This window comes from Dendrobates tinctorius, unplaced genomic scaffold (assembly GCF_039654945.1).
Source record: "Dendrobates tinctorius isolate UK_male_01 unplaced genomic scaffold, ASM3965494v1 ptg000214l, whole genome shotgun sequence".
Lineage (NCBI taxonomy): Eukaryota > Metazoa > Chordata > Amphibia > Anura > Dendrobatidae > Dendrobates > Dendrobates tinctorius.
The window spans coordinates 144,072-157,173 of record NW_027361881.1 but is presented as its reverse complement, the minus strand read 5'-3'; the positions used below and the strand labels follow the sequence as shown (position 1 = coordinate 157,173).

Here is a 13,102-nt window from a genome sequence, read left to right as displayed (position 1 = left end):
CTACTGAAGAAAAGGAATGAGCAGCTCCAGCCCAGTGTCAGCTGCCGGCCGGGGGATAAGCGACTGCTCCACCTGCACCGAGCACTGCTGCACCGAGGACTGCTCCACCTGCACCGAGCACTGCTGCACCGAGGACTGCTCCACCTGCACCGAGCACTGCTGCACCGAGGACTGCTCCACCTGCCCAGGGCTCCCGTGTCCCGCACTCGCTGCTCCTCTCTCCTGTGACTTGCAGCAACCCCAGGATGGCGACTAAGATCGAGAAGGAGTCTTGCCGAGAAGCTTACAACCTGGTCCGAGACGACACTAATGGCATCAGCTGGTGAGTGGCGGTCTGACACCAGGGGCCTGTCCCCGCGGCCGCCCCCTCCCCCCGACCCGACAACTTCCCACTGACAACCCGCCTGTAACTCTTCCATCCTACCAACTACACAGGAGTGACATGTGGCCTCAAGAGCTGACACTCTGCGTGCAGTGCTCACTGCAGGGTGTGTTGTGCAGTCCTGGGGAGAGCCGGCTCTGCGCTGTGTGTATGATGCGGTGTACAGCGCTATCTGCTGCTATAATGTCATGTGTATGATACATTGTGTAAGTATGTGTACAGTGTGTATATAGATTATACTGATGGGATGTATGGGTGTGATATACACTGCTGCTCTATATATAGTATATACTGATATACGCTGCTGCTCTATATATAGTATATACTGATGGGATGTATGGGTGTGATATACACTGCTGCTCTATATATAGTATATACTGATGGGATGTATGGGTGTGATATACACTGCTGCTCTATATATAGGATATACTGATGGGATGTATGGGTGTGATATACACTGCTGCTCTATATATAGTATATACTGATATACGCTGCTGCTCAATATATAGTATATACTGATGGGATGTATGGGTGTGATATACACTGCTGCTCTATATATAGTATATACTGATGGGATGTATGGATGTGATATACGCTGCTGCTCTATATATAGGATATACTGATGGGATGTATGGGTGTGATATACGCTGCTGCTCTATATATAGGATATACAGATGGGATGTATGGGTGTGATATACGCTGCTGCTCTATATATAGTATATACTGATGGGATGTATGGGTGTGATATACGCTGCTGCTCTATATATAGTATATACTGATGGGATGTATGGGTGTGATATACGCTGCTGCTCTATATATATATAGTATATACTGATGGGATGTATGGGTGTGATATACGCTGCTGCTCTATATATAGTATATACTGATGGGATGTATGGGTGTGATATACGCTGCTGCTCTATATATAGTATATACTGATGGGATGTATGGGTGTGATATACACTGCTGCTCTATATATAGCATATACTGATGGGATGTATGGGTGATATACGCTGCTGCTCTATATATGGGATATACTGATATACGCTGCTGCTCTATATATGGGATATACTGATATACGCTGCTGCTCTATATATGGGATATACTGATATACGCTGCTGCTCTATATATAGTATATACTGATGGGATGTATGGGTGTGATATACGCTGCTGCTCTATATATAGTATATACTGATATACGCTGCTGCTCTATATATATAGTATATACTGATATACACTGCTGCTCTATATATAGGATATACTGATGGGATGTATGGGTGTGATATACGCTGCTGCTCTATATATAGTATACACTGATGGGATGTATGGGTGTGATATACGCTGCTATATATATATAGTATATACTGATGGGATGTATGGGTGTGATATACGCTGCTGCTCTATATATGGGATATACTGATATACGCTGCTGCTCTATATATAGTATATACTGATGGGATGTCTGGGTGTGATATACGCTGCTGCTCTATATATAGTGTATACTGATATACGCTGCTCTATATATAGTATATACTGATATACGCTGCTGCTCTATATATAGCATATACTGATATACGCTGCTGCTCTATATATAGCATATACTGATATACGCTGCTGCTCTATATATAGCATATACTGATATACGCTGCTGCTCTATATATAGCATATACTGATATACGCTGCTGCTCTATATATAGCATATACTGATATACGCTGCTGCTCTATATATAGCATATACTGATATACGCTGCTGCTCTATATATAGTATATACTGATATACGCTGCTGCTCTATATATAGCATATACTGATGGGATGTATGGGTGTGATATAATACGCTTGTATTGTGTGTGTGTGTGTGTGTGTGTGTGTGTGTGTGTGTGTATACACACACCTCTGGCAAACATTAAGAGCCCGCTGCACAATGTTCAGTTTCTCTGATTTTTCTCTTTATGTTTTTGAGTAAAATGTAAATTGCTCTTTTATTCTATAAACTCCTGACATCATGTCTCCGAATCTCCAAGCACTAAATTTTATTTTGTGAAAATGAGAAATGGTCAAAAGAACAAAAAAATGCCGAGTGCTTGTAGACCTCAATGCCAAGAAACAAGGTCATAATCATTTAGACACAACAATACTAATGTTTTACCTCTGGAAGAGTTCAGAGATCAGTATTCTGTGGAATCCCCATGATTGTTAACCCCAGCTTTCCTGCGTCTTGGCTGCTTTCCTCCAGTCTCTCACACGGCTTTTGGGTGACCTTATGCCGCTCCTGATACACAAATGTCAGCAGTTCTTCTTTGTGTGATGGCTTGTGACTCTCCATCTTCCTCCTGATTACATTCCAGAGGTTCTCAGTGGGGTTCAGGTCTGGAGATTGGGCGGCCATGACAGGGATTCGATGTATGATTGGTATATGGGCATGGGACTATGGGATGGAGGATGTGTATGATGGGTATATGGACATGGGATGGAGGATATGTATGATGGGTATATGGACATGGGATGGAGGATATGTATGATGGGTATATGGACATGGGATGGAGGATATGTATGATGGGTATATGGACATGGGATGGAGGATGTATGATGGGTATATGGACATGGGATGGAGGATGTATGATGGGTATATGGACATGGGATGGAGGATGTATGATGGGTATATGGACATGGGATGGAGGATGTATGATGGGTATATGGACATGGGATGGAGGATGTATGATGGGTATATGGACATGGGATGGAGGATGTATGATGGGTATATGGACATGGGATGGAGGATGTATGATGGGTATATGGACACAGGACTATGGGATGGTGGAGGATGTATGATGGGTATATGGGCACTGGACTATGGGATGGTGGATGTGTATGATGGGTATATGGACTATGGGATGGAGGATGTATGATGGGTATATGGACATGGGATGGAGGATGTGTGATGGGTATATGGGCATGGGATGGAGGGTATATGGGCATGGGATGGAGGATGTGTGATGGGTATATGGGCACAGGACTATGGGATGGTGGATGTGTATGATGGGTATATGGACTATGGGATGGAGGATGTATGATGGGTATATGGGCACTGGACTATGGGATGGAGGATGGGTATATGGGCACGGGACTATGGGATGGAGGATGGGTATATGGGCACGGGACTATGGGATGGAGGATGGGTATATGGGCACTGGACTATGGGATGGAGGATGGGTATATGGGCACTGGACTATGGGATGGAGGATATGTATGACGGGTATATGGGCACTGGACTATGGGATGGAGGATAATCATTATAATTTGTTATAACTAACCGTAGTTACTATGGCCGGGCAGCGCCGGGCTCTTCAGCTAGTATGGAGATATTTGCAGATAACGTTTGCTGGGATTCCTGTGATGTACGCTGCTCTTATATGTGCAGGTGATATTCGCTGGTGTTTCTGCTTCTATTGATCACTCATATTTCTCTTCTCTCTACATTTTAGGGTCACATTTAAATATGAGGGATCCACGATCGTCCCAGGTGAGCAGGGGTCGAGCTACGAGGAGTTTGTGAACACCTGCACAGGTAAGGGGTCCTCCGCCTCCTCTGCACTGCATCTTGCAGGCAATGAGGAAATCTCCCCCGGGGCCAAGAATGTGGAATGTGGAGAGATGGTATTGTGGGGGACGTGTTCAGGCCCGTCCTGACTGCACCGAGGATCAGCAAATGGATCCCAGCCACCCCTGTGTGGGCTGCGGGGTGCTGTCCGCGCCGCTGGGGGAGGGGGATTCTGCCTGTCCGCTGTGTGCGCCGCGTGGTGCTGCCCGTCCGCTGTGTGCGCCGCTGGGGGAGGGGGTGCTGTCCGTCCGCTGTGTGCGCCGCGGGGTGCTGCCCGTCCACTGTGTGCGCCGCTGGGGGAGGGGGTGCTGTCCGTCCGCTGTGTGCGCCGCGGGGTGCTGCCCGTCCACTGTGTGCGCCGCGTGGTGCTGCCCGTCCGCTGTGTGCGCCGCTGGGGGAGGGGGTGCTGTCCGTCCGCTGTGTGCGCCGCGGGGTGCTGCCCGTCCACTGTGTGCGCCGCTGGGGGAGGGGGTGCTGTCCGTCCGCTGTGTGCGCCGCGGGGTGCTGCCCGTCCACTGTGTGCGCCGCTGGGGGAGGGGGTGCTGTCCGTCCGCTGTGTGCGCCGCAGGGTGCTGCCCGTCCACTGTGTGTGCTGCTGGGGGAGGGGGATTCTGCCCATCTGCTGTGTGCGCCGCTGGGGGAGGGGGATTCTGCCCGTTCGCTGTGTGCGTCATGGGGTGCTGCCCGTCCACTGTGTGCGTTGCTGGGGAAGGTGGTGCTGCCCGTCCGCTGTGTGCTGCCCGTCCGCTGTGTGCGCCGCTGGGGGAGGGGGTGCTGCCCGTCCGCTGTGTGCGCCGCTGGGGGAGGGGGATTCTGCCCGTCCGCTGTGTGCTGCCCGTCCGCTGTGTGCGCCGCTGGGGGAGGGGGTGCTGCCCGTCCGCTGTGTGCGCCGCTGGGGGAGGGGGTGCTGCCCGTCCGCTGTGTGCGCCGCTGGGGGAGGGGGTGCTGCCCGTCCGCTGTATACAGCGTATTGTGCCCAATTATCTCCTATCTGAGAACAGACACGCCTCGCGTATGTCACTAGTGACCACCAGCATTAATGGCAGCCATAGAGGAGCAGAGCTGCGCTCCGGTGAGATGACCCTGCAGGAAGAGACACATTCATAATATGACAGGAGATTACCTCTGAGGAGACCGTCAGTAAGCAGGAGCATTCGGCTGAGGGCTGAATTTACAGCCAGACTGTTAGCTCTCAGGCGGCGGGATGTAATGCCATGGCTGATGGCCACATAGTAGAGCAGTGAGGGGACCATCAGTCAGCATGGTGCTGACAGTTTCCACCCCATTGGTTAATCTTTTTACTTGGTGTTCTCTCCATTTGTTCCTGGTCGGCTCCGCGCTGATTCTGTTGTGACACGCCGGCGCTGAGTGTGGGGTGTAATTATGTGGCGGTGTAATTGTGGGGTCCCCGAGGAGCGCAGCTGAGCGCGGTGACAGCAGCTTTCAGCTGTTTACCTGCCGTGTTTGTGCACATCCGTTACCTGCTCCTCACCCTCTGTGTCCATTGTCCTCCGGCCGCGGCTCCGTCCTGATTCTTTGACCTTTACTGATGGGAAACAATGGGATTTCTCGATGATATTTGGACTTTGCTGCTGATGTTTGTAGAGTCAGGACGAGGGATCGATCACAAGAGGTTAAATATGGGGCCGCGACCTGCGACTCTGCCCCGGGCCTGAGACTACAACTCCCAGCATCACATCCCCTCCCAATGTACTCCTTGTACGTCACTATTGGCAGTGGCTGTGGGTGACGGACGCTGACATGTCCTGGCCCACACCGGCCGCCCCTGACATTCCTCATCCAGCGGAGGCTCAGACGTGATGGTACAAGGTGAAGACACAAACTTAAAGGGAAAGTCAAAATCCTTAAAATAACGGCATGTAGGAAACCTCCTACCAAAAGTCAACTAGGGGCCAAAAGGTGCCCAGAAAATGATTCTCCGCAGGGCCAAGCTGGGGGCCAGAAGACATCAGGGCCTAAGAATCGTCTGCTCTCTCTGCTCTTCTGATTGGTTGAAAGACATTTAGAGGGGAGTGGTTATATTCCATTCCTATAGGTTGTGTACGGAGGATGAGTCGCACAATCGCCCTAATTCTGCAGGTGCAATGTGTGAACAGCGCCCTCCATCAGACCCTACAGCTGTGGATACAGCCCCGCGAGCAGACGTGCGTCTCTTCCGCTCCTCGTTGTGTCACGTCCCAGCAGCGGATCCGCATTTCCTCTCTAGATCCATGTACAGAACAGCAGAATGTGTTGTAACAATATTTACCTTCCCCAAATATTCTGTCGGAGTCGCTGGTTTTTCTGCTGACACTTCCTGGCACCGCCAGTGAATTTCTATCTGCAGACGGACATTAACTCCGCGAATAGAACAACCTGGGTCATTGTCTCTTATCTATTGAAGAATGCGGAAGATTCCCTGCTGATGATCTGTTCTGTTAAATCATCGACCCGATCTATAAATATTCATTACACCAGAGGGGAAGCCACAAACCTGAGGCTAAGTTTTCTTTTTGTATTAACTTAATAACAGCATCTTTCTGATGCAGAGCTCCAAATCCCCTGTAGGGACAGACGGTAAAACGCTTCCTGCCTCCAGCCACCACTAGTGGGAGCTCCCTGTATACAGAGATACATAAGATCCTGTTTGCAGCCACCACTAGTGGGAGCTCCCTGTATACAGAGATACATAAGATCCTGTCTGCAGCCACCACTAGTGGGAGCTCCCTGTATACACAGATACATCAAATGATCCTGTTTGCAGCCACCACTAGTGGGAGCTCCCTGTATACAGAGATACATAAAAAGATCCTGTCTGCAGTTACCACTAGGGGGAGCTCCCTGTATACAGAGATACATAAGATCCTGTCTGCAGCCACCACTAGTGGGAGCTCCCTGTATACACAGATACATCAAATGATCCTGTCTGCAGCCACCACTAGTGGGAGCTCCCTGTATACAGAGATACATAAGATCCTGTCTGCAGCCACCACTAGTGGGAGCTCCCTGTATACACAGATACATCAAATGATCCTGTTTGCAGCCACCACTAGTGGGAGCTCCCTGTATACAGAGATACATAAGATCCTGTCTGCAGCCACCACTAGTGGGAGCTCCCTGTATACACAGATACATCAAATGATCCTGTCTGCAGCCACCACTAGTGGGAGCTCCCTGTATACAGAGATACATAAAAAGATCCTGTCTGCAGTTACCACTAGGGGGAGCTCCCTGTATACAGAGATACATGATAAGATCCTGTCTGCAGCCACCACTAGGGGGAGCTCCCTGTATGCAGAGATACATGATAAGATCCTGTCTGAAGCCATCACTTGGGGGTGCTCCCTGTATACAGAGATACAGTTGTGGCCAAAAGTATTGACACCCCTGCAATTCTGTCAGATAATACTCAGTTTCTTCCTGAAAATGATTGCAAACACAAATTCTTTGGTATTATTATCTTCATTTAATTTGTCTTAAATGAAAAAACACAAAAGAGAATGAAGCAAAAAGCAAAACATTGATCATTTCACACAAAACTCCAAAAATGGGCCAAACAAAAGTATTGGCACCGTCAGCCTAATACTTGGTTGCACAACCTTTAGCCAAAATAACTGCGACCAACCGCTTCCGGTAACCATCAATGAGTTTCTTACAATGCTCTGCTGGAATTTTAGACCATTCTTCTTTGGCAAACTGCTCCAGGTCCCTGATATTAGAAGGGTGCCTTCTCCAAACTGCCATTTTTAGATCTCTCCACAGGTGTTCTGTGGGATTCAGGTCTGGACTCATTGCTGGCCACCTTAGAAGTCTCCAGTGCTTTCTCTCAAACCATTTTCTAGTGCTTTTTGAAGTGTTTTGGGTCACTGTCCTGCTGGAAGACCCATGACCTCTGAGGGAGACCCAGCTTTCTCCCACTGGGTCCTACATTATGCTGCAGAATTTGTTGGTAGTCTTCAGACTTCATAATGCCATGCACACGGTCAAGCAGTCCAGTGCCAGAGGCAGCAAAGCAACCCCAAAACATCAGGGAACCTCCGCCATGTTTGACTGTAGGGACTGTGGTTTTTTTTTTTTTTTTCTTTGAATGCCTGTTTTTTTTTTTTCTCCTGTAAACTCTATATTGATGCCTTTGCCCAAAAAGCTCTACTTCTGTCTCATCTGACCAGAGAACATTCTTCCAAAATGTTCTACGCTTTTTCAGGTAAGTTTTGGCAAACTCCAGCCTGGCTTTTTTTGTCTCGGGGTAAGAAGTGGGGTCTTCCTGGGTCTCCTACCATACAGTCCCTTTTCATTCAGGCGCTGACGGATAGTACGGGTTGACACTGTTGTACCCTCAGACTGCAGGGCAGCTTGAACTTGTTTGGATGTTAGTCGAGGATCTTTATCCAACATCTGCACAATCTTGCGTTGAAATCTCTTGTCAATTTCTCTTTTCCGGCCACATCTAGGGAGGTTAGCCACAGTGCCGTGGGCTTTACACTTCTGGATGACACTGCGCACGGTAGACACAGGAACATTCAGGTCTTTGGAGATGGACTTGTAGCCTTGAGATTGCTCATGCTTCCTCACAATTTGGTTTCTCAAGTCCTCAGACAGTTCTTTGGTCTTCTTTCTTTTCTCCATGCTCAATGTGGTGCACACAAGGACACAGGACAGAGGTGGAGTCAACTTTAATCCATGTCACCTGGCTGCAAGTGTGATTTAGTTATTGCCAACACCTGTTAGGTGCCACAGGTAAGTTACAGGTGCTGTTAATTACACAAATTAAAGAAGCATCACATGATTTTTCGAACAGTGCCAATACTTTTGTCCACCCTCTTTTTTTATGTTTGGTGTGGAATTATATCCAATTTGGCTTTAGGACAATTCTTTTTGTGTTTTTTCATTTAAGACAAATTAAATGAAGATAATACCAAAAAATTTGTGTCTGCAATCATTTTCAGGAAGAAACTGAGTATTATCTGACAGAATTGCAGGGGTGTCAATACTTTTGACCACAACTGTAAATAAGATCCTGTCTGCAGCCACCACTAGGGGGAGCTCCCTGTATACAGAGATACATGATAAGATCCTGTCTGCAGCCACCACTAGAGGGAGCTCCTTGTATACAGAGATAAATAGTAACATCCTGTTTGGGAAACTTTTAGCAACATTTTTAGATCTTTTACTCCAGGATTGTGCCCGCAGCCTATTAGAAATGTTTATTATGTGACTTGTGAGATATTTCTGAGGTGATACAAGCAGCTGTGGAAGTAATGGCGCCCATGCGATGTCACGTGCAGACTTGTGATGGCTGTACAATACTGGTGGTCGGGGTGACCCGTCATTTGCTCAGTCATGAGACCGGACTGTATATTATAGATACTGGGGTCTCCCCTCCACGGGGTGCCATCCGATATGTCGTCTGCCGCAGCTTCTGGTACGGGGCGATCCTGCCGGCCATGTTTGTCACTCAGCCCTTCCATTCCGATTCGCCTGCTGACCAGTGATACATTGTAATGGGCAGATTTACTGACAACTCCTGTGTGCTGTGATCGCTGTGCACCTGATGGTCTCCCCATCTTCTCCCGCTACAGACGACGTTCGGCAGTTCGCCTACATCAGATTCACCACCGGCGATGCTCTCAGCAAGAGGGTGAAATTCGCCTTAATCACTTGGATCGGCGAAGATGTCAGCGGCCTGCAGCGAGCCAAGATTGGCACCGACAAGACCCTGGTGAAGGATGTGGTCCAGGTAGGCAGCTCGGGAGCGCCCCCTGCGTCGTCTGGGCGGTGTGCTGGCGCTGTCAGCGGAGCAGCCATGTATAACGGCTGCACAATGTTCTCTTGTGGTGGGGGGTCCAGAAGAGCCCCCCCATATGCTGGGCAGTGAGCGCCACCTCCGGGTCTCGGCTTCTGGGAGCTCCTGCTTTATCCTAGTGAGGAGCACTAAGCCGTGAGATCGCCATATGGTGCACTGCAGCCTGGCAGCTGAGCCGCAGGTCACACTGGGTGTGTGTGGGGGGGATTCATAATGAGACCCTCTGTACAGGGAATATCATTAGTGGCCAAAGGGGGCAGATATGGGGGGGGGGGGGGTCTGTGCCCTATTATGTAGCTGTGTTTCGTGTTGCCTCGATGTTGAGCTCTTCCTCTCGGATGATCCCGGGATCGGGGGACAGGGTGGACTCTCTGTGTATATATGTTGCAGCCCCCCTTACTCTCCGGCTAAATCTCCCGTAGATGGGGCTGCTGGGGTCACGAGATTCGGAGTATTGGGGTCCCGTCCCGTGGACCCCGGACCCTCCGCTGCTTCATTGCTGGATAATGGCTCCGCAATGTTTTCAAATATTATTTTTATTTATTTTTTTTTGTTTCCTTTTAAGAATTTTGCCAAAGAGCTGGTGATCACTGACTGCAAGGATCTGGAGGAAAACTACATCCGGGGGGAGCTGAAGAAGGCCGGCGGTGCCAACTACGACGCCCAGACGGAATAATGGCCCCTCTGCGCCGCTCCGGGGAGACGCTGATAAAACTGTTATTTCTGATCTCTACTCTTCTCTCCCCGTTCCCTCGTCCCTCAGTGACGCCGCCCTGCTGGTTGCTCCGCAGGCATGTGCCATCTTCAGGCAGTCACAGCACCGCTCACTGCTCCACTTCCTTCAGGATGCCATGGACGGCACCTCCGGGGTCTGCACTGCAGAGGGTCTCCTCCAGAGCCACTCCCCCAGCTTCATCCTCCATGTTTGTCATCTTTTCAGATTGGCAGCAGGAAAGATGGGAACCGTATACGATGCCGGAGCTCGGGATTCTCTCCTACAATGGTGCGGCGAGGGGGCTCCTTAATGTGCAGTAGAGCCCCCGTATAACCACACAACTCCAGCCACATGTGACTGCTCCATCCAGCCACAGGGGGCAGCAGTTGTCGCCTCTCTTCCCCCACTCATAAGGGGTGGGGCTTAGATGAATAAGCTCCGCCCACCACCCCAGAATCTTGCTTTCTGTGCTATGGGTGAAGTAAAGCCCATGTTATGGCGTGGTATCCAATGTGACTGGAGATGTCAATCATCCATCCTCATCACTTTTTATTATGGGGGGATTTTTTTCTTTTTATACATTCCAGCAGTGATCTCCTGTGATCAGCGGAGACCCCTGTGCCTCCACTGCACTCCATCTCACGGCCCCTGGTCAGCCTGTCATATCCCAGGTTATGGGGGGCTCTGCTTGTGAAATAAACTGGAATCCGCCGCTCTCTGGGGGGCGCCACTCTCTGGGGGGCTGGCGCCATTTATCGCTTACAGGAATGACGTTTATTACTGATATGAAATGTTTTAGGTTTTTTTATTCCTTTTTATTTCCTAATCCCAAAATGTGAATGATCTGGGAGACGGAAACCTGAATCTTTGTGGACTGGACGGAGAAACGGTCAGAAAAAAGCGCCAGGAATAAAACTGTTTTTTTTTCCCATGATGTGTTGCTTTGTGTGTATTGGGTGGGCGGCCTGACAACCGCTTACACGTGACGTACAGGCGGGCTGTCAGAGGGGTCAGTCATTGCTGTACTGTAGGGTAAGCCTATAGACATCCAGTGCGTTATTGCAGTGGGGGTCAGAGCCTCTCGGGGGTCCGGTCAGGGGTCTTTCTTCCTACACACTGAACCAAATATGTGAATTTACATTGAAAAAATCCCAAACATGGGAGCGTCCCCCACTGATACAGAAGAATTCAGGGGGTCAGACAGGAGCGGGAACGACCCGGGAGCCAGACAATGGGCGATCTGTGCGATGTGGTGTGTCTGCCGCAGGCCGGACAGACAACGTCCCTGTGGGATGATGGGGGCAGTAGTGGCCTATCGGCTCAGACACGATGAGGGGCTCCGTCCCCAACACAACTGATGCACGGTTAGTGACGGGGAAAGTGTTCTACCCCAGTGGTCCCAATCTTCTTACCTCTGAGATGGTTGTGAGCCACATCCAGAGCCCCCCAAGCTATAACACCCAGTGTCCCACCAGAACTCAGGGCGAGACCTTGTGCCCCCTTCTCCATAGTTTACTTACATCCACAACGTCCCACCTTACCCACACTATTCTCACACCTGTCCCAACTTCAAGCCCCCTCTATGTGCAGCGTCCTCCTCTCTGCACCCCCCAGTCTGTGCACTTCCAAATCTTCTCCTAGAAATGTGGGGTGACGTGGAGAAGTCACTGGCTGGAGACCAAATCTTCACAGCTGTGTGCTAGGTGTGATTCTAATGCAGAGCCACAGGTTAGGGACCCCGCTTTACCCCAAGTCACTCCCCCCTACTGCTGGAAGCTATGAGAGGCGAGGGGGTAGCTGTAGGGGGGGGGGGGGCAGTCTTGTGAGGGGTAGCGGTATGGGGGGGCAGTGCTGTGAGGGGGTAGCTGTGGGGGGGGGGGGGCAGTCTTGTGAGGGGTAGCGGTATGGGGGGGCAGTGCTGTGAGGGGGTAGCTGTAGGGGGCAGTCCTGTGAGGGGGGTAGCTGTATGGGGGAGGGCAGTGCCAGTCCTGTGAGGGGGTAGCTGTATGGGGGAGGGCAGTGCCAGTCCTGTGAGGGGGTAGCTGTATGGGGGAGGGCAGTGCCAGTCCTGTGAGGGGTACCTGTGAGGCTACAACATGCCCTGAAGCAGAATGAGGATTGTAACCTGGTGCTCCATTCGGGAATCTTAGATAAATATTCCTCCCTGTTAGTAAACATTGAGAAGGCTGGTAGTGCAATAAGAGACTGCGCTGCTGCGGTAGAATTCCACAGCAGCGCAGTCTCTTATTGCACTACCAGCCTTCTCTTTGTACCAAGTCCTTGGACCTCGTGCAGACTGCTGCCGCTGTTTTATGCGATTATAGGTGTTGTGACTCTCACAACCCTGTCAGGTGAGCCTAACACTTGCTGTGCACTCATCTACTTTCCATACAGACCTACGCATTGGAAGCGCCCGGTCTCCCCCTTTCCGGGTCTCCCCCTTTCCGGGTCTCCCCCTTTCCGGGTCTCCCCCTTTCCGGGTCTCCCCCTTTCCGGGTCTCCCCCTTTCGTTCCTAGGAGGCTGCAACCTCCAAAAGAAATGACCTGGAGGGATGATGAGAGGCCAGCTCTTCTGTGAGCCTCAGCCCAGGGGGATCAGGGTC

General features: G+C 50.4%; 1 protein-coding gene across 1 annotated transcript; it reads left to right on the top strand.

The window, feature by feature from the left end:
* Positions 1–20: 20 nt before the first annotated feature.
* COTL1 (coactosin like F-actin binding protein 1) lies at positions 21–11,430 on the top strand. The gene is made up of 4 exons (XM_073554867.1): positions 21–322; positions 3,866–3,948; positions 9,561–9,718; positions 10,350–11,430. The coding sequence occupies exons 1-4, from the start codon at positions 246–248 to the stop codon at positions 10,458–10,460; spliced, it is 429 nt and encodes a 142-aa protein (XP_073410968.1). The 5' UTR covers positions 21–245; the 3' UTR covers positions 10,461–11,430.
* Positions 11,431–13,102: the final 1,672 nt, after the last annotated feature.

Coding starts and splice junctions, on each gene's coding strand:
- COTL1 (XM_073554867.1), top strand. CDS start 246: ATGGCGACTAAGATCGAGAAGGAGTCTTGCCGAGAAGCTTACAACCTG. Junction 323..3,865: donor GACACTAATGGCATCAGCTG/GTGAGTGGCGGT, acceptor TCTACATTTTAG/GGTCACATTTAAATATGAGG. Junction 3,949..9,560: donor GTTTGTGAACACCTGCACAG/GTAAGGGGTCCT, acceptor CTCCCGCTACAG/ACGACGTTCGGCAGTTCGCC.